This window comes from Acanthisitta chloris, unplaced genomic scaffold, assembly GCF_000695815.1.
Source record: "Acanthisitta chloris isolate BGI_N310 unplaced genomic scaffold, ASM69581v1 scaffold17501, whole genome shotgun sequence".
NCBI lineage: Eukaryota > Metazoa > Chordata > Aves > Passeriformes > Acanthisittidae > Acanthisitta > Acanthisitta chloris.
The window spans coordinates 4,683-26,733 of record NW_008654541.1 but is presented as its reverse complement, the minus strand read 5'-3'; the positions used below and the strand labels follow the sequence as shown (position 1 = coordinate 26,733).

At 37.1% G+C, this 22,051-nt stretch overlaps 1 protein-coding gene across 1 annotated transcript in view; it reads right to left on the bottom strand.

Annotated features, from left to right (window-relative positions):
• The window catches only part of TBC1D22A (TBC1 domain family, member 22A), a gene marked incomplete at both ends in the record, with an annotated part of 121,455 nt that overhangs the window by 97,254 nt on the left and 2,150 nt on the right, over positions 1–22,051 (bottom strand). Inside the window, 2 exons of the mRNA XM_009083570.1 lie at positions 4,941–5,011; positions 21,127–21,306. Coding sequence (XP_009081818.1) covers positions 4,941–5,011; positions 21,127–21,306 — 251 coding nt within the window. The remainder of the gene's footprint in view (positions 1–4,940; positions 5,012–21,126; positions 21,307–22,051) is intronic.

Genomic DNA, 22,051 nt, shown 5'->3' with positions numbered 1-22,051 from the left:
GGGGTTTGGTGGATTTCTCATCAAGAATACTAAGACGATGTTGACTTCCAAAGAGAAAAGCTCAAATAAGTAAGTTTTTTCCAAAAGCAATTTATAAACATTATGTATGGACATACTAAGGAAGTCATGCTATGAGATCTGCAGGATAATACATTCCTGTCTTAAGTATAGAATATATCTGAACAGTTCTTCATTGGCCTCATTCATATAAATCTGAAAATCCCTATCTTCCACAAAAAAAAATTAAAAGATTCATTCTCATTTTCTTCTTTAGTTCAGTTTGATCGTAATTTCTGACATCTCTCTCTACTTTTGATTTTAAAAACCATCTCAGGTTACTATTTCAGAATTTTACAAAAGGAGATCTCATTAATGCTATTAAATGTTCAGTTTATACATAAAGTACATTTCTTAGAAACACCATTATTCACATAACTGGCCACCAAAAAGTTTCCTGAATATCCATAAATAGTTAATGCTTTCCTGTACACAGCTTCCTTCCAAATGATCAACACCATCTTCCATAACACTGCAAAAAAGAAAGCTAGTTCCTATTTAACATGAACAGCAGTCCTAAATAAACATTTCGTATAAGATTAATTTTAAAGCTGAATGACTTTGACCGAGATCTGGACATCCAAGACCATGTAGGAAAAATCTCATGATCATATTACTAGTCAAGTCAAATTAAAGTATTTCTGGCCCATTATCCAAAAGCTCTCCTTCCACAAAAATAGCTTTCACTACATTAATGGTAATTAGTAAAATACAGAAATCAAATTGATGTCAGATTTAAGTTTCATTAACACAAATAATCCTCACAACATCACAAAAATCCCATACTAGAAGTGCAGCAATATTTGCACTCATACGATGAGCCACAGCCACCACAATTAACTATCGAAAGAGCAGATGATCTTGAGTGGCACCACAGGACAACCAGGGAATCAGTCCCAGCCAGCATGGGCTTAGAAAAGGCAGGTCCTGCACTAGAACAACTGCCTAGGGAAGCTGTTGAATCACAATCCCTGGAGGTATTTAAAAGACATGTAGATGTGGTGCTTAGGGACATAGTTTACTGGTGGATTTGGCAGTGCTGGGCTGCACTCCATGACCTTAAAAGTCATTTCCAATCTAAATTATTCTATTTTTAAATTGTTTAAAATGTTATTCCTGTACACTTTAATTCCTTAGTTTATAATGATAATAGAATCAGTACCAACCATATTACATTCCAGATACCTTAAGAGGTACTTGCTTTGGCAAAACCATGTCTTTTTAGATGTACTGTCTTGTGTCTGGTTTCAGGTGCTTTAAATTGCACCAGCTTCATTTTTGCCTCAAGATTCAGTCTGACATTTAATATCCTGTCCCAGTGTTTTGTATTAAGTTAAATATTGAATCTGCTGCCCATTTATTCTCAACAGTTGTGTTTTTTTCCCTGTAGGATAGCTTAGTTGCCTTAGAAAAGAATTCATTTGCGAGATCAAATGTGATTGTTTGAAGGACACCAATGCCTTCTCAGCAAGTCTTTTTGCCATTATTCAGTTTCAAAGACTGAACTAATCTTTCAATTCAATGTGTCGTGTTTCCTGTTCACTTTACAAATTAGGTTTTATTTTTCAAAATTGGAAAGACTTGCAACGTATCATCAGTGAATAAATTGGTGGAGAGTTTAATCCTTTCATTCATTAATTTCTTCCAAAGGCTTTTGCAAACATATCTTTAGTTCTGTTATTCAAGACAAGTGAGCCTGAATAGTTTTGCTGTTTCGGCATAGCGTACCTAACATTTCTGGTATATTTTAAAAATAAATCATGCACATTTTTTTATATATGTGCTGGTTTTGCCTGGGATACAGTTAATTTTATTCACCATATGACATCATGCTCAGTATAGAAAGTAGAAGGAAGCAGAAGGAAGCAGGGGACACATTTGGAGTGATGACATTTGTCTTCCCAAGGAACCGTTGCATGTGATGATCCCTGCTCTCCTGGAGGTGCTGAACACCTCCTGCCCGTGGGAAATGGTTAATTAATTCCTTGTTTTGCTCTGCTTCTGTGTGCAGCTTTTGCTTTCCCTATTAAACTGTCTTTATCTCAATCCATGAGTTTTCTAGCTTTTAGCCCTCCGATTCTCTCCCCCATCCCACCAGTGGGGGAGTGTGAGCAGCTGTGTGGGGCTTGGCAGCTGCCTGGGGTTAAAGCATGGCAATATACTATTACCAGCAGACACATATAACATCAACAGGCCCTGAGTATTATATTGATTTTCATATGCTTTCCCTTTGAAAAACTGTATTCATCAAACACATGCTAACATTATTAACCTTGCGGCTATGTGATAAATATCTCAACTGATCAATTTCTTAAATAGTATTTTTAAAATTCCAATTTCCATGCTGATTTTATGAACAAGATAATCATCTTCTGACTCAAAAACCATACTCTGGATCCTGAAAAAAATAATCTGAGTTTGGGCTTTTAAAATCAGACTTCTGAATAACTCCAAAACTAACAGATCCAGTCTTAATTTAGTTCTGAACTATACTTTGGTTTCTTCAGTTTTCTGGTCTTTTTTTAGTATTGCAACTGAACTTTAATCAAAATATCACTTTTTATTTTTAAGAACATATTTCCCCAGGAGCTCCCAGGCCACTGTGGAGACTCGTGGAGTCTTAGAATGGTTTGGGTTGGATGGGACCTTAAAGATCATTTAGTTCCACGTCCCCTGACATGGGCAGGGACACCCACTACACCAGGTTGCTCTGAGCTCCATCCAACCTAGCTTTAAACACTTCCAGGGATTATCACATTACTCCCTCTTACCAGGGACATACACTAACAGTAGGTCTCTATTAAGTTACCATCAGAAAAAATCATGGTGGAGTTTATGACAACAAAAACTGAAACTGCTTTTTCTTTCCTATTTGGCAAAGATAAAGCAAAATGCTGCCTTACAGTATAGAAAAGCTATGATTACTAAATGACTCATCATTGTGTTTCCCAAATGCATTAAATGAGAACTACTTAATAGATGATAAAAGCTGTTAACTTTCAAAATATTGCCATTTAGAGGTAGTAAAAACAAGCAAAAACCCCCACAGACTTTCATAAGTCTCCTAAAAAAAACCCACAATTCTTAAAGTACAAAGTAACCTCAAGACAGTTTTTTTTGCAGAGGTATGGCAAAACAAAGTTAAGAATTGAACTGAAATAGATCCTGACCTGGACTGGTTAAAGCGAAAGGACAAGGGAACTCTTCACTTAGGAATTTCTCTAAACCAGGAATCTCAGGAATACTAAACTAAAATCAACTTAAGGAATTAGCTGAAGCTCATGGAAAACCCATGCTCTTACTAGAAACCAAGAAGAACTAGTTCACTTTATGCCTAATTTAACTTTTGCATAACCTCAGTCAGAACTTAAACTATCCTTATGCTTCAGCTTACTGTATTTCAAAGTCAAGTTTGAGTTAGCCATAATTTTTTTTGAGTATTTTAAAACAGACATCCTAAGCTTCAAGAGAAAATAAATTACCTTTTCATTAGCGAAATCTGAGATAACTTTGGAGACAGAACTAAAATAAATTGTAAGCTCCATGTTTAACTTCAATTACAGCAGGATATTTGAATATCCACCATTAAGCTGCATCTCCATTCAGCATTAGAAGGAACTAAGCTGCAAATTTAGTAGAACTCATCAGCAAGAGAGACTCTTTCAGTCACTGGAAATCAGTGTCAATCTGAAGTAAATACTTTGCATTCCCTACTGAATTATTCTATAAAAAGCAAAGCTATTTAAGTCTCCTCTCTGAAAAATTCAATAGTGTTAAACTGGTGTGTGTATAATTCAGAATTTTAAACACTTCTTAAATGCATGAAGATTTGCTGAGAAAGTGTCTTTCATAGTCTCTGGAGAGCAGACAGCATGAGAGTTTTGCTTCTTTTTAATACAAACATCTTCACAAGCCTTTTCCCAACCAGAGGCAGACAAACAACAGCAAAAATGCACAACTGTTTGCCACCACAAGTACTATAGCTGAAAAGACTGACATGAAAAATACTCCCATGAGGAATCTGCTGTATTTTTTGCAGAATAATCTTTTTAAATACAGTGCAAATACCAAGCTTAAGAAAATCCTGTTCTGTAACACAAATCCCAGTGAATCCCAGATTCCCACAACCTTCTCTCCAATGCCCAACTGAAACACCTCCGTGTTCTGCTCCACAGTATTTCACTCAACCCACTCTCAAACGACTGCCACTGCAAAATCCTCTGGCCACTGGGCAAAGTTCAGAGAGCTCAGCCAGCCAAAAACTCACACTACAAAAAAGTGATTAGCTTTTTAATTAGGTTGCCTCCCTGAACTGACTCACAGATCTGACATCAGGAGAGCTGATGCCACAACTTAATTGACCACAGCTGTTCAGATTTGTTCATCTTAAACCACTGCAGAAAAATTGGCCAAAAAAACTTTAAGATTCTATCACGGCTTTCCCTCAGCACGATGTTAATCCTTTCTTCTAGTTACTTTAATGTGAAGTCAGAGTGAAGCCTTTCGTAGGACACCGATAGGCTTTGGTTCCTCTACTGTGTGCCTATTTCCAAGAGAACTCTAAAAAGGTCTTTGAACTCTCCACTGTTCCATCAAAACTGGTTGAAAGAGGCCACGGTTATCGCATAAGCCTTTCTTTCACAGAAAGCCAGGCTGAAAAATAAAGACATACAACTGACATGATATACTACTACTTCTCATTCCCCTCCGTTCAATTTGGTAATTAATCTTGAAACTGAGCAAAAGAACATAACTTCCACTACAATTCTGCAACACGACGCAATGTTTGCAGCTATCGCTGATGGATTACAGCAATAAATGAGATGAAATAGCTATTATTACTAAATGCAAAGGAAGATTTAAAATAGAGAAAACCAACTTACTGAAAGAAGTTTCCATGCAATTGGACGAACCCATTTGGGAATGCCAGACCAACTCAATTTTCGCAGCTCATCTATTAAAAGAGAAGCATTGCATGAGAACTAAGGACACTACTATTGATTAATATGCACAGACATATTCAAATTAGCATGAAGCTCTTTACAACAATGATCACGTCTTCTTATAAAGTCCAATGAAATCAGAAATAAGTAATGGGCAACTAAAACAATTTTAGTTTTTTGCCAGACTCCAGCTGTAACAATCAAGCACAAGGCACCCAACAGGGAGCCCTGGACAGCACCTGGTCACATAAGTTAACCTTTCTTCCCCGTGATTTCATCTTCTTTTTCCACCACACTTTTACTTCCTTTGCTCTGCTCTAATTTCACAAACCACTCTAATTACTTCTTCCCTTCAGGGTCCCAGCTTTGCTACAGCTATACCCAATTTTGGTATTTCTGAAATACTTACCTAGATCCCACTGGTCTTGCAACACTGCACTTCCCAAAGTGGCCCCAGTGCTCCTCCCCATGCAATGGCACTGTTTGGGCATTACTCACACAATTACCCTTTTAGTGCTTGTGAAATCCAGACATCCCATAGGGTGCTATCTGTCAGCTTCTCACACTGTGGTTTGTTATGTACAGCAATTTCTCACATCACCTCCGGTAGTTCTCCACACCCCAGGGAGTTAGCTCAGCCTCCAAGCAGGGCCGTCAGCAGCTTTGGTATTTGCTCACAGCCCTACCACATCAGCAACAAGCTTCAATTCCACCCATGGTTTGATGTCAAGTATATCCCCAAGACACCAAGCACTGAATCTCAAGTAACAGTATCACTGCTTACATTCTTTTAAAAGCCAAAAAGGCAAGAATCGGTCAGAAGAAGTAAACATATAACATGACCAAGAGGAAAAAAATGGCATTTTGTATAGTGAACAAAAACAGCAATGAAAAGAGAGAATGTTTGCCTTAACTAAACATATCTACAAATTACATATATTTCTACTCCACCCCAGAACATGATCATAGAATCATAGAACTTAAGGGTTGGAATGGACCTTACAGATCATCTAGTCCCAACACACCCCCCCTGCTAATAATCATTAGCTCCAGATGGTTTAAGACCAATGAAGGTCCCAAGTCTTCAAAAGCAAGTGATCTCCAACTGTGCACCATCCTGCTCCCCTACTCCTTGTGCAGTATTTATGTACAAGCATGCTTTACTGGATCTAAGCTATTTGTGTCACTGGGTTTCCTTTCTGGCTGAAAGGAAACTCATCTTGTGCATTAGTTTATTATTTCTTTACACAATCATTTTGCTAAAGTTTCAAGTTCTGGCTACAGTTACACACAACCATGTAATTAGTATATGCAGAAAATAGAAACTAAGTTGCAACACAGAAACGACTTCTGTTATTTCCAAGTAACATCAATTGTTCATTCTCAACTCTATACCCCAACAAATTCACTCTAAATCTTCCACCTTTCTGGTTTTTTATCTCCTCCCTTAACTCTACCCAATAGGAAACTATGTCCAAACATAGATTGGGGTACCAACCTCTAGAAACAGTCCATGAAAAGAGAAGGGGTGGAAAAAGGCACAAGTAAACAAGAAAACAAAGAAAATATTCAAATCTACTGTCACAATCGGAAATGTAGAGGATGTGACATTACAGACACGATGGATCCTGTACAAAAATTACACTTACTCTTAAGCAACTCATTTAAGGCCAAAGATAGGAGCTATGCAAAGAACTCTTAACACAGGCTTATTCTAAACATTCTATCCTGTGGTGCTGCTGAGATTTGCTTGTATGTTCAGGACACAACAAAATAGTTTTGACAATGCAAATTTAAGTCATGACACTACTGCAAGTGAAACTTCTGCTTCTGCATTCGGGCTAAGTATAAACAACTACCTGCAGGACTCACTGACCTGAAGTGTCATTCTTTAAAAATTCAAGAGAATGGAGGAATAATACTGCATTTCTGCAAGTTTCAAGAGAAATGAGTTTTCCCTCCTGATGCTATTCTGCAACAAGCATGTATTTCCTTTAATTAGGGATAGCTTGGGCTGTCACTAATCCCAAACAATAACACACATATCCTGTGGGACTTGTTTTCAAAGGACTGGTCTTCCTGGAAGCAAATCTCAGCACTGGACATGGAAGAAAAAATGAGGACAAAACTTTCTTTTGCAACATAACACCTATTTGAAACAGATCCTCTGACTAATTGTCCACAATGTAGGATTTGGGAGTGAGTATTTACCTACATTCTTCCATGCTGAACACAAATGGACTCACCCATACAAATTATTTGCATTCATCTGCCATTGCCTTATCCTCTTGAGGTGCTCTTTTTATACCTAAATTGTCTGCGGAGCCTACAGAATCTTTGGCAATGTTCCTTCTCCCAGTATATTTGAGAAAAAGCATTTAAAGCTAGTTTTCAGGCCATTTCAAACTTGTTTCTCAACCTCTTTCTTAGAAATGCTCCCATGCATCTGGCCTGACTGGATTTATATTCTGCTCTTCTCTCCTTATTTGACACAGAACTTTACCTTCTGAATTGTATTTAATAACCTTCTATTGTATTTAATAACCTCCTCTCTCTGTTGTCATGTCATCCAGGATCCTTCTGAACTTTCTCAAGGCTTTTGTTTCTGGCTTTGCTTTCATAAGTAGTAGAGTAATCGCTTTCAGTGCAGAGACTGTTAGCCAGACAGATGATTGCACGTCTGACAGTTATGTCAATTCCATCACAAACCATTAGCCCTGGGTATGTGATAATTCTATTTCTTCACGGTAACTGCTGTCCTATATCACAGTCCTCCAGAATTTCAGGATCTCAGACTACTCCAAAAAATCACATAAAATTCTGGTCCTAACTTTTCACTACAATGAGCGCAACTAATATTTTGCCAGTGACAAACTGGACATCATAAAACCGAAAGAGTCTATGCAAGAATTCTTATCAGGTGTAGCAGCAAACCCCAAAAACAAACAGTCTGAACCTTGCACGTTGCTACTGTTAAAGCATCAGTTCATGTTATGCTTTCCTCTGACTGTTCAACACCAAAACACAAGGAAAGAAAACAAAGAACCCTGCCCTCCCGAACAATTACGAAAGCAGGAAAAAACTCGCTCCTATATGACTGAGTCTAACACTACAATACCATAAAATAAAAGTATGTCTGATGACAGGAGAGATAAGAAAATTGAATCATACACATTGTACCATTTTAGATATACATAGATATGCTGTCAGTGAAGCTGAATTCTAATAATACTGTTAAAATACATTAGTTACACATACATTTTATTTGACATACATACCTAACTTTAACAGCAAGTCTATCTATTACTGCTTTTAAGATGGGTTTTATTCTTACAGGCGACCCATCAGGTGACTTCATAAAAATCAAAAGATAACACATAATTGAAATACTTGTGTTCCAATTCTCAGGTTACCTTGAGACACTAAGAGTCTTAAATAAAAAAAAGAGCTGGGATGAAATCATTCTGACATTTTTATCTTAGAATTAAAATACTATGCTCATGGAATAGTTTGGGTTGGAAGGCACCTTTAAAGGACATCTAGTTCAACACCCCTGCAATTAGCAGGGACATCCACAACTAAATCAGGCTGCTCAGAGCCCCTGGCATTAAATGTTTCCAGAGATGGTGGATTCACAATTTCTCTGGGCAACCTGTTGCAGCGTTTCACCACCCCCACAGTAAAAAATTTCTTCCTTATATCTAGTCTGAATTTACTCTCTTTCAGTTTAAAACCATTAGACCCTTGTCATATCAAAACAGGCTGACAAAAGTTTGGTCCCCACACAACAATGTATCCCTGATGCCTTCTCATCTCCATGCTGACAACCCCAACTCCCTCAGCCTGTCTCCAGCCTTCTAATCATTTGTGTGACCTCCACTGGACTCCAACAGGTCCATGTCTTTCTTTACTGAGGACTCCAGAGCTGGATACAGTACTCCAGATGGTGGTCTCACCAAAGTTGAGTAGAGGGGAAGAAACACCTCCCTTGACCTTCTGATCATGCTTCTTTTGACACAGCCCATGATGTGATTTGCTTTCTGGGCTGCAAGTGCACATTGCCAGCTCATGCTCAGCTTTTCATCCACCAGTACCTCTCCAAGCCCTTCTCCCAGGCTTACTGCTCTAATCCCTTCGTCCCCTAGCCTGCATTGATACTATATGATTCCATGATTCTCTTACTATGTGAGAGACTTTGCTTCCCCCGTCCCTGCCTTGTGATCTATCCACTCAAGAAGCGTATGAAGAGAGGTTGCCAGTGAAGACTGGGGCAAAAATTCTGTTGAGTACCTTAGCCTTCTCCTCGTCTGGCAAGAACAGTTTACCACTCTTATTCCTGAGATCGTGTAGGCTTTATTTCACCATCCTTGTCTGGCTGACATACCTAGGAAGCCCTTCTTTGCATTCCTTGCCAAATGCAGCTCCAGCCATGCCCTGGCCCTCCTGATGCCACCTTTTACTCCAACATTTCCTACTGAATATTTAAGTTTCCCACCAGGAAGTGCTAAGTACATTCATATTCTACAGTAGCTTGCAACAGAAAATCCACTTAAGGCTGAATTTTCGCCACACAAGAAAAACTTTTTAAAGAAAAGTTTCACATTGAGCCAATAATACATAACACATAGTATGCCCGAGGGAACAAACCGCTAGAAATTAATTTGTTTAGAACACAAGAGCTACAAAAACACATTAAATGCCTGACAGAGGTCAGAAGCTTAACTTACGAGCAAATTAATCCACAAAGATGCTACACAAAGAAAACATTATTTGATTACATCTCTAAAATCAGCATCTGTCCGAGAAACAGAAGCAAATGAGACACTTGATAAAAGACTGTTAGAAAACAGGTATGATATGTTGCTCATAAAAACAGCCTTGACATGATAAAAATCAGGACAAGATGTCAGCTCACTCACCCAATATCCAATACTGAATACTGCCTGACAACCAAGAAACATGTGCTTATCTGTGCATGTCTGTGTTGGGCTTGAAGCTGCCACCAGCAGCATGTGGCTCCTACTGACACAGGAGCTCAAAACCTGGAACCCATCTCAGAGCTTCAAAGGGAATGAATAGTTCTCACCTACATCCACAGATGCTACATCTTCACGAAGAGGAGGTAGAGAGAGGCAGGCTGGAAAATGAAGCACCACTTTTCTAACTTCTGACAGCTTTCTATATGGGGAATTTCTTTTCTTCAACCTGTCCAGCAGCAGTTTTTCATTTCCTTCTTTGCCTGAAATTTTTTTTGCCTTCCCCTACTTAACATGTGGGATTCTTCCAATGGATCCCCAAAACATTAGGTTGAATGCCAGCTAATGGTAAGAGATGGCAAGAATAACTTGTTTGTTCAAGGTTTGTTTGGGGCTTTATGTTTGTTTTGGGAGGTTATTTCTTTGGGTTTTTTTAATACTCACAGCATTTCTATACGCATAATGTCATGAACATGTCTTTTATTTCCCCAGATTAGACCTTGGCTATTAGACTGTTCAATTTGATATTTTGTAAAGACAAACAGGAAAGAATGAAATCAGAGCAAATAAGGAACAAATCAAAAGGTACCACATTTCTGCTCTGTAAGGTACAAATAGAACCCAATTACACAGTAAGTTCATTAAGTTTTACTGCACAGAACGCAGCAGTATGTAAGTACAGGTGAGAAAGTTTCATTCTTGGAAACTGCTCTCTTTTAAAAATGTACTTGACTATATATGTATACCTCAGAGTTTGCAACACTAAGTCAAGACATCAGAAAAAAGTCCATCCTCAACCAAGACATTGAGAATAGCAAGGAAATGTACTTGCACTTCTATTTGAAATGTAATTTCTATTTAATATCTAATTAATCATTAAGCTATTGGTCATTGGCTGAAATGTTACGTTCTCCCTAGTCAAAGCATAACTTCAATTCATTATCACTGGAGTAACTCCTTCCCCTTGTAGATTTCCCACGGAATTAGATATACTAGTTATGCGCTGGAAAGCACAGTCCCAAGGACAGGATTTCTACAAAAGAAGTTTAGTAACACCTATGAATCAGATACATACATGTTCAAACAAGACAGTACTGCAAAAATATCCTTGCTTTCATACAATTAATATTTTCTTAACATTCTATAACAATTATTTTGAAAATGAGCAGCTGTAAAACATTCTCGCCACAGATATGATCACTTGTTCAAAACGTCAGCACAGAACAGGCTGAAATTAGGCAGATCCAAAACCAGTATTTGTAAAATCCTGTCCGTGAACTCCGCCCCAGACTGAAAGGATACATCCTGATGGAAATTTTAACCCCAAGTGTTAATTTCAGTTGTCTGTCACCAATGAGCATGAAAATACTTATAAATCCCCACAGATCTCAGACAAAAAAAATATCTCAGTTTGCTTACACCAGCCAAGTGCCACTTCTGCTTAGGAGACAGCAGGTACTTTTCACAGAAACATTGGATAAGGATAGCTTATTATGAAGAGATATGTGGTATCAAAGTGCTTCAAACTGATATAATGCATTTAATTTTGGAAAAACTTGTTTTATCTGGTTTTCTACAATATATTTAGCTATACATTTCCTTGCTCGGAAGAAGAAAAAGTTTAAAGCAACTATTCTAACAGAAATCTTAGCACAGTATCCTTTTACTGCAGAAGATTTAAAGATTCCTCATACTCCATAAATATTTCACATTTTACAATGAAAACATGCCATTAATTTACTAGCCTTCCAACTCCATGAGCCATTACTAGAGCTATTACCCACTACACATAAAACACGAGGGCAAACAATCAAGTCTACAAGTGTATTTTTCTCAGAACTACAAGCTCACCATTCTATCCATTACAAATAAATAAAAAATAAGTCAAGAAATGTTAAAGGAGTTCAGAATTTCTCTGTATGCATTATTTATTTTTGACACAGCTGTTATTTGATGGAGATTACTGTGAATGGCTACATGAAGTGGTGGCCTGCATGAACAACTCCATGATAGGCATGATAAACTAGATTTACATGTTTTATGTTCCTGTATCATAAATTCCTGGGATATTTTGATTATAAAAAGCTGGAAAATTCTTTCAAGAGCATAGATGCACAGAACTGCAGCTCCCCCAGCAGCATGTTATAATACAGGCAGTACATATAGAAAATAGCTTTAATAGAGGTCTGGTTATTACTATGGCAACCACAGCAATTGGTTTCCAAAATGAGTAATAGCTCTGTTAGGCACTTCATTAATTTTTTTTAATCAAACACTGCCCTTAATCTTCTCAATGGAACAAAGAGTTATTCTCAATGTATGCAGAAACAGGAAATAAAGTGCAATCCAATGTTGTCAGTACAGGATAAGATCCTTTTCAAAACCTTTGCTAGAAAAAAGCAGGAAAGTGCATCTTGTCTGCTATTTCACATAGAAAGTCAGAGAAGCAGAAGTAGATGAGGTTGGTGTTAGAAGGTACAAGAAAGCAAATGAACATAAGATTAGGAAAACTAAGGCAAAAAGAAGACTAATAAAACTGCTAAGGAAGACCTGCAACAAGTGAAGCCCACAATAGAGGTGATGATAATAAGTAATGGAGATCTATGTCAGCACATGCTAAGTGGCATTATAGTTTTTCATAGTCGTCCCAAAACATTTACTTTCTGTGCATCATCAACTTTTTTAGTTTTTACATTAATGCCATTCAAACAGCGGCTAACAAACCTTGCAAGTACAACTAAGGGAAAAGCTTTTAAACGCTCTCCTGAATGTTTAAAACAAATTGTAACTCTTTCTTTTTTAATTATGAGCTGTTTAGCTATAGATGAGGTTCTATTATATCCAATTCCTGTAAGAGGTTAGCCCATAACCTCTAACCCACATCAAATTTTCTCAGTTAACTGTAAATATGCATTACATTTCCAGAGCAGCAGTCCATTGTGGCTAAAACATGTGAGAGCATACCCAACCAATAACCTGCACCAGGAAGGCAGCACAGCACAAACATACACAGAGAAAAAAACCTTCCCAGGCAATTTTCATATATACCTTCCAGTTCTGGACTTGCTGCTAATGACCAGCTGTGACTTATGTTTCTGTTTTATTAATAGTGGAAGAGATGGTAGCAAGAAAACATACAGGATTAATTATACTTCCTTGAGCCTTGGAAAATTGACTTACAAGCTGCATGTGCCACTCATTACATGTAAATTGCTAATCTTGATACTCAAAAGCTTCAGGACCCGCAGAAAGTTCAGAGTTCTCAGTAGTCTGGTTGGTGACATTCTTAGTAAGCTCCTCCCCTGGGCGAAGTCTGCAAGATTTCATGGGAAGCAGACAAGGCTGATCCCTCATACTATGACTTCAACAGTGAACACTGAACTTCTCATCCAAATCTCTTTTGCTATGATAACACAGATTTCACAGTGTCCTGTGTAAATTCAGCTTTCACAGTGCTGTCAGGTAAGAAAGGGAGACAGCACATAGAAAACAAAAACCCCACACAAACACAAAAACTACAACATTTCATCTTACAGTACCTCTTTCTCCCAGCTCATCCAGAGTAAAATATCCCTCTGAATCGTATTGTCTACCACATGGCTCAGACTTACAGATTGGCTTTGAACTCCTGATCACAAATCAATACAATGATCTCCTAAAAATTCTGCTAAAACTTTAACTGACATGAAAAACACTTTTAATTAATGAATCATGCAATTTGTATTAAGTACACTGTCTAACTCCCTCTGGGTTTTTTTTCAATGATCAGTTAATGGTACTTACCAAGGTAATTTTGTGTGTACACAGAAATTGGAACGATAACTCAGGGATATTTTATTCTTTTTAACAGTAAACCCTTCACATCAGCTGAACTTGGGATCCCACTGTAATGGTCCACATCCAAACCCATTTTGAAACAGACAAAGTACAGAACTCCACTATTCCTGAAAGGAACCTACCGCCATGCATATAACATGGAAGTTTTAAGGACTGTACTAAGAGCACACTTGGGTTTGAGTGGATCAGCTATTTAAACCTAGAATGTTCTCTGTGGACTTCAGCACAAAAAGAAACAGTTCACTCTCTATGCCATTCTGAAGCAACTGATATTAACAAAAATCAGATAAGAGATCCTTGATTTATGGGCAAGAATTCCAGAACCTCAGAACTAGGGCTCGACTGAACAGTTCATAATTCCCCATATCCATTCATTAATTGAGTAACATTTGAATACCAAAGCTCTTGACACAAAAAAAAGGCAAAGATTTAGGGTAAGGCTTCTTCTTCAGACTTGTGAAAAGGGAAAAATTATTTTGCTTGTTAATAGGATCTGCATCTGTTCAATCTTAGTCTTTATTTTTTCCAATGAAAACTTAATTCAATGATAGGTGGTGTTTGGAACCTAGAACAGGAAGGAGTTTTGCTCAAGTGAAAATTAGCAAATCCTTGTTAAAAGAGAACTACATTAATCTACATTTTTTCTACTTGAAGATATTGATTCCAACTCCAATTCTGCAAGACCTTTGATACAGTACCCCACAACATCCTTGCCACTAAACTGGAGAGAGATGTATTTGATGGATGGACTGTAGGATGGGTAAGGAACTGGCTGAATGCCCATATCCAAAGAGTTACAGTCAATGGCTCAATTCCAAGTGGAAACCAGTAATGACTGGTGTCCCACAAGGGTCCATAGTAGGGCCAAAACCATTTAGTATCTTCATCAATGACACCGACAGTGGGACTGAGTGCACCCTCAGTAAACTGGAAGATGACACCAAGCTGCATAGTGCAGTTGATTTGCTCGAGGGAAGAGATCCCATCCCACGGGACCTGGACAGGCTTGAGAGATGGGCCCAGGCAAACTTCATGAAGTTCAGTAAGGGCAAGTGTAAGGTCTTGCACTCAGACAGAATCCGCGCAAGTCTGGAACTGCAATGTCAATGAAGGATCTTTACAAAAAGAAGATAAATATGCCCTCCAGAGACAAATTACACAAAAACCTCTTAAAACTGTTTCAACAATGTATTCTCACCTAGTTACAATGAAAAGTAACAAACTGGTACCTTTACATTCAAATATCTGATTAAAGCAGTAATCAGAATAAGTGCTGATTATTGCATGAACACAAGTTACAAGACCAACCCATAGAAAACAGGAAGACAAAATATTAATCCTGCAAAAAGTAATTAATGAAAGGAATCACTTATAGATATTTAGTATTTATTTCTTTCAAAAAATTCTAAATTAAAAAAACATGTTACAAATCCTACTGGTAGAGTACTGCCCTTTTTTATCAATCTTGTTTATTAGCTGAACAGGAAACCATGTTTTGCAGCTAAAAAGCTAACTAAAACAGAACAAGAACCAGGGAGGACACCTTTCGGTGATGATAATTTGAAAAGACAGATATGACTAATGGCATGTCACATGAAGCAGTGGGAAGACACATGTTCACTTTATACTATAGATCAACAAACCAAAAGAAGAATAAGCACTGACATGATCAGCTACAGGTAATTCAAAGCTGCAGGGGGCAACAAAATTCTAAATGACACGGATGAACTAGAGCACAGAGATAAATCACACTGCAGCTCAGTGCAGATAAATTAATGAAGCTGAGAACAAAACTAATCATGTTCATTTCAATTAATGCATTTTGTAAAGTTATTGAAACTTTTAAATAGTATCCGTTTGGCAAAAAATTTCAAAGGACATAACAAATCGCTGATAAAGAATACTGTATTTATAAGCCACAAATGAAATAAAAGGTCATTACTATGTTTAATCAGGTTCAATATAAATCTAGAATGGAAATGAATAAGAAAATGCTACTTTTCAAGTTGCTGCAACAATACAGACAACTGTGATGGGACAAAGAGACACACCTAGCAAGTTTTCTTTCTGAATTTAATTTCTAGAGAACCACCCTAGAATTCCTTTAATACAGTACACAGAGGCAACCAGCTATTGTTATGAGATAATCTGAGATCATACCATTTGCAATTCCTGTAAAATTAGGGCATTAATTTTTCCCATCTAGATTAATCAGGAGTTCAGTCACTATTTATATGCTCTGTAAGGACTTCACAATATTATCTGCTACTTCTATATCAGAGGACTAGCTAGGAGACAGCACCTGACTCAGCAGCTCGTGGTACTCTCTGAAAAGGTTTTTGTGAGATTTTGTTAGAATGAGAGAAGTAGAGCAGTTAAAAAAAAGTGCAATGAAAAGTGCTCTGAAGGTGAATATAGGGTACAGCAATACGAGTAAATTAAAGATGGGAATGCTTTACCATTTTCATGGGTGCTTTCATAGGGTCTTCCATTATTTTTATCAAGGTAGGATGCTAAAACTTCAATGTGTTATTTTGTTCAACTTGGAATATGTTGCGACTAAGCAGAAAGAAAAGTGACCTTAACATGCAAAACAACTTTATGACTTAAGAAATTAGTTGGTTTGACTCTGAAAAATTTACAGGCATGTGTTATGTTGCATAACAGTAGCATTACAATGTTACGAAGGTTTATCGCATCAAGACAGCACAGTACACCAAACTTACTGTTGGTTGTTGCTTGATTTAAATAAACATGTTCCTGACATCCAGTTACATATTCATTAGCCATATATGTGCAAAAAAACAGGAAATTAGTTGGCTTGAAGATAAAGGAGGACTTCAGAAGTGCTTTAATGGGCTGATTTTTAAACTGATTATAAAAACCCCATCATACATCTGCTATGCTGAGGTTATAAGTATGCAAAAAATTGCTTACTGCTATGTCAGTCTGATTTTATCAACACAGTTTGCTTACATTGTGCGTACACAGTAAACAGCTCCCTAAAACATCATACAAGGCTACTTAAAAACACAAGTTGCCCAAATTTAATTGAATGAAACTTCAGTTGAAAACATGATAGACATAGCAGTACTGCCCCTCTAATACGTAAAAAGTGTCTCAAAGGAAAGCAAAATTTCTTCTCAGAGAGACTTTCCCCATGCTGCTTTGTTAAAATCATGTCCCCTTCTCTTAAAGTAACCAATTGTTTGCAAAAGGTTCTGCAAGCCCATCCCCACTCAGTAATGCAAGGTCCTTTACAAGGAAAGACAAGGCCTGAAATTAACTGTGTCTACACCAAATTGGTTGCAAGTCAAGCATAAGCACATGATGATTGCACAAAAACAACTACCATAAATTGTCCCCTCTGAATAACCTGGCACACAGTACCAGAAGCCAAGGCTATGCAGGCACACAGGCCCTACAGCCTACACTGCAGCTCTCTACTGAACTCAGCTATACTATCTCCAGTCCTATCTTGCTTACTCAATTTGCACCCAGTACACCTCATAACATCTAACTGACAGGGGTCAGTCCTCCAGCCCCTCTCCAACCAAAACTGTTTCTTACAACAGGCTCCTTCTACTAGCACACATTTTTTGCAGCAGCAGTTCCACTTGCTTAGCAGCTCTCATTCTGAAGCTCTGTGAGATTATCTCCCTTTTCTTTGCATTATATTACTACTTGAAGGTATATTGTCCAGGCTCTTGAATCCCTCTCTCCTGTAGCACAAAACATATACCTAGAAGTAACATTTCTATAGAACAGGGATTTTTTTCATATAGCTAACTACTCTTGACATCCAATTCACATTATTCTGTCCAGATTTATATTAGAGGTAATAACAGCATAGCAATAGTCACATAAAAAGTGCCAGAAGGAAGTAAGGCATATTATTTGCATCTGTTTATCATGCAAACAACACAAATGCCTGCAGGACAGTGAAGTGTCTTGGAATGTCTCAAAGAAGGCCCAGAACAACTACAAGGGCAATTATAATAAGCATGAGTTTATTAGTTCAGCTCTACAAAATACTTAAAATGAGTTAAGAGCACTTTAAGCCATGGAAATAGGCTCTTTATTCATAAATAGGTATAAAGTAACCCAAAAAATGAATTCTTTTATATTCTGAGTGGGTTTTATATTCTGGGGTGGGTTTTTAATTCCTTCCTAATTCATGTTCTCAGATAATACCTCACACTAATAACCATTTGTGCATATAAGCATCTGCTGGATTAAACTGTACACAGAAATTAAAGAATGGCTCTGTCATTATAATATTTACCAGTGGATACATATGCCAACTGCAGTCTATGCCTGGTATAGTATTTTGTTCAGTGTGCAATTTGATAGGGTTGATAGAACCTACCTATTTCCAGAAGTTTGCAACCCAAAACCAAATTCCAACCGAACTGGGGACCAAACTCAACTCCAAAGTCTATTAGTGGTCTTCAAAGGCTAAAATAATCTTAACTTCCACATTTATACACATAATCCATCTTTTTGAGAGTTCTCTTGTCAAAGAACACACTCTTTTACAACCTCTAGCTATCACACAACTCTAACATTGCATTTTACACTGTCCTTATAGAATGATTATTCAAGTGTGACTGAAAGGATTACAAGGCCATTTCTATTACTTTGTGTTCTTAGTCAACGTTGATTTCTCACGTTATGATTAAGAGAAAAGTCTTAAGTTGAAAATGTGCATGACATTGCTACAGTTCCACAGATTAGCTTATTTTTATATTGCTTTGAAAGGACTTGCCACATAATCTAGTTAAACAATATGCAAAACTATATTAAGGAAACAAAGGTCAATAGAAATACTTCTGTTACTTCTACTTCCAACCAAACCCAATACTAATAGTTGCAGAAATGAACAGAAATATTTGTGAAAATATCTTCAAGTCTTACTAATTCAATTCATCAGGACAAACAAAGCCCAGCTATCTGTGGATCAAGCACAAAACAAAGGCCCACACATACCACAACATCACACACACAAACATAATGAGCCAGTTGCAACAGAAGAGTTACCTGCCCCTACACATAACTCACCACAAATCTTAGCTTGGAGCCTGTTACCTACTTTTACCTGGGTCCATTTTCAGTACAGTCCTGAAGAAAAACAGAAAAAAAACCAAAAACCACAAAAACAAACCCACCCCAACAACAAATCAAAAACCACACACAAACCACAACAGTTTCCCCAGGCTACTGCTGTCATTACAAATCAAGAACGCTTTTCAAGCATAGTCTTCATTGTAACATGGAGCTAAACCAAACCAAACACCTAACAAAATTGAAAATGCATATACGAGAACACACCAGACTATGATACATATGGTTATAAGCATATATATGTTCATATATGTACATGTGCATACACACACTTTCTTTAATATATACCTCCAGTGTAGTCCAAGCACCACCATCACATATGATCTACTCCTAATAGCTTCGTGATCATAATGAGTTTGCATGTTATCAATATGGAGCTTATTTCTATCACCGAGAAAAATCATGTCTTACCTATAGATATATATGCTACTAGATACATCCCAGATATAGAAGTCAAAATATTTGCATCAAAAAAAAGGAAAAAGAATAAAATCAAACCTGGTCTTAAAATTCTATTCACACAACTTTAAGTTACATTAGTTTGCACAGCAAGAGAAAGAACAAGCTTCCTATAAACAGATGTAGAAAAGGCATAATTTTGTGATATGTACAAGAAGGAATACTGAGAGCTTATTAGATAATTTTCATATTTTAATATCAAAAAACCACACTGAAATTTCATATTCCCATGTATATTTCAGTGTAAGATTTAGAAAGTACAAAAGGGGGAAAAAAACCAAACCCAAGTTGTTTAACTAGCATTGACTAAGCTCTCACCACGGTCAGGGTGACAGCATTCCTAATAAGAGTGCAAATCTTCTTTGACCCCCTTTCAAATTATTTTACTTTAATCCCTAAATCTGATTTACTGGGAAAGTATTCCCAATTAACTAGACAGCAAAAGTGAAATGGATAGGTTTAAATTACACTTTGTCTACCTTTTCACTTTGTAACCTCATGTAACAAAGATTTCTAACATTGTAACACTCTTAAAAGTTATGAGTTTCCCTGTCAGTCACAATCATGTTTAATCTAAGATCTATTCAATCTGTTAATTAAATATGAATTTACAGGTTAATTTACAGATTAATCTGTATCATTATTATCATGTTTAATCTGTTAGATTAAAGGGAGAAAATTGATGTTTAATTATCATTTTCAAGTTATATAAATCACATAACATTTTAACACCTCACTTTATTCATGGCTGTATTTCATAAGGATGCCCTACAACCCACAGATGTGCTAAATCTCATCCAGTTAGGATTGTTTCCATACTTGTACTTTGCAAGCATCAATCTTAAGAGTAAGACACAGCACAGAAAGGAAAAGCAAACTAAAAGCCAAAACTTGACTGTATTATGTTGAAGAAGTCTCATGACAACTACAGGGCAGGAGAGCATCAGTTTAAGAGCTGCAAACATGCAATTTCTATTTCCTTCTGTAAATTTCCTGTAGATATCTTCCAGAATGGTCTACCTCAAAGACATTCTCTCTACTAATTATTTTGCCATAAACTCCTAAGTGATCACCAAGTTCTCCAAATGCTGTGTACTAATTCTACTTGCTCCAGAGTTTCACTTGAAATACAAATCCATTCAATTCTGTGATAGCCTCTCAGTATTTGCATTGACTATTCAGCAGTTAAAATCCAGTGTACAAAGGGAACAGTCAAGTTATCTGACAATACATTTGTTTTCACATTACCATGTTGTCAGCATTCACAGATGAGACACAGTGAGACACAGAACTACTGTATCAGCCTGTGAACATGAAGAATGCTCCCTGAGTAGACAAGAAGTAACGCTCACACGCCTCATCATTGTTCACATTCCTATTTCTAAGCATGAAAACCAGTCTTATACTCATGCTGTTCTATTATCAGTCATCAACAACAAACACAACTAATTATACTTTGGTTTTCTTTTCTCCAGAGATTAGTCTAGTAGGAAGAAATAACGCGAGAAAGAAAAGATTAAGAAGCCACCTAACACCCAACGTAGGATGTACACAAATGGCTTTCTACAAGCTTTCAATTTTATTCTGTCTTTCTTTGTAAGATCAGTTCTAAGCATTGAAATCATTAGAACCCAACCAAACTGTCAGGCAAAATGGTACATAAAACAGAAAAATTTTATAGTTTAGGAATATTTTATATGTAATTCACAGCCCCTGTAAGAAACACTCACCGAGATCTGTATTGGGGCCAGCAAGTAGCTGCTTAAATTTGTCTAGTCGGGATGCTTCTCTTTCAGTTAATGCAGGAGTAGCTGAGGTGTTGTAGTCTGCCATTCCACTCACTAAGGGAGGTGTGGAAGTTTGTGGAAGTGACTGTGATCTCTGCATGGAAGAATTTTCACTGGCATTACCTGAAGGGAAAAGAAGCATAACAGTTAGCCTCTGCTAGTGAGAAGGCTACTAATCATTTAGCTTCTAAATTTAAAACAGAATTCTGTTTTTGAAAAATGCAGACTTAAGCAAAGCATGTGTTTGAACTTCAAATTCCTTGGATTTGGCAGAATGAGCATTCCTCTTTCAAGCAGTACAGTATTCGACAATTAAAACACATCAATTAGAGACCACACTAACAGCAAGGCTAATGCATTTCTAAAATCTCTGTGCTACCTAAAGCAGTTTCTATTCCCCTGACCATTCTTAAAGAAAACACTCCAAGGACTAAGACATTATTTCAATTGATTACTTTAAATCTTACATATAAACCACAGACTAGATCACATGATGGTGAATTTCCCTGGCATGATTTTCTCCAGCTTTTCAATGTACTTTATACACTGCCATTTTAATAACAATTTTTCACAACAGCAGTATTACTATTAAGGGCATAGATCTTGGTGCATTTAACCAATAGACTACACTCAAGAGTGGAACTTCCTTCCAAAACTGAGGATTTATTAAGGCTGAAAACAAAGAAAGTTTAATTACACTTCCCTCACACATGCACTTCTCACACATTATGGTTCAGTATGACATGCAGTCTCTCCCTCAAATAAATCAATATTGATAAACAGTATTATACTGTGGCATCAAGAAAAGTTGTGAAAGGGTTACTGTCTTACAGAGCAAATATTATAGGTCTCCTCCTTTAAATTTCAA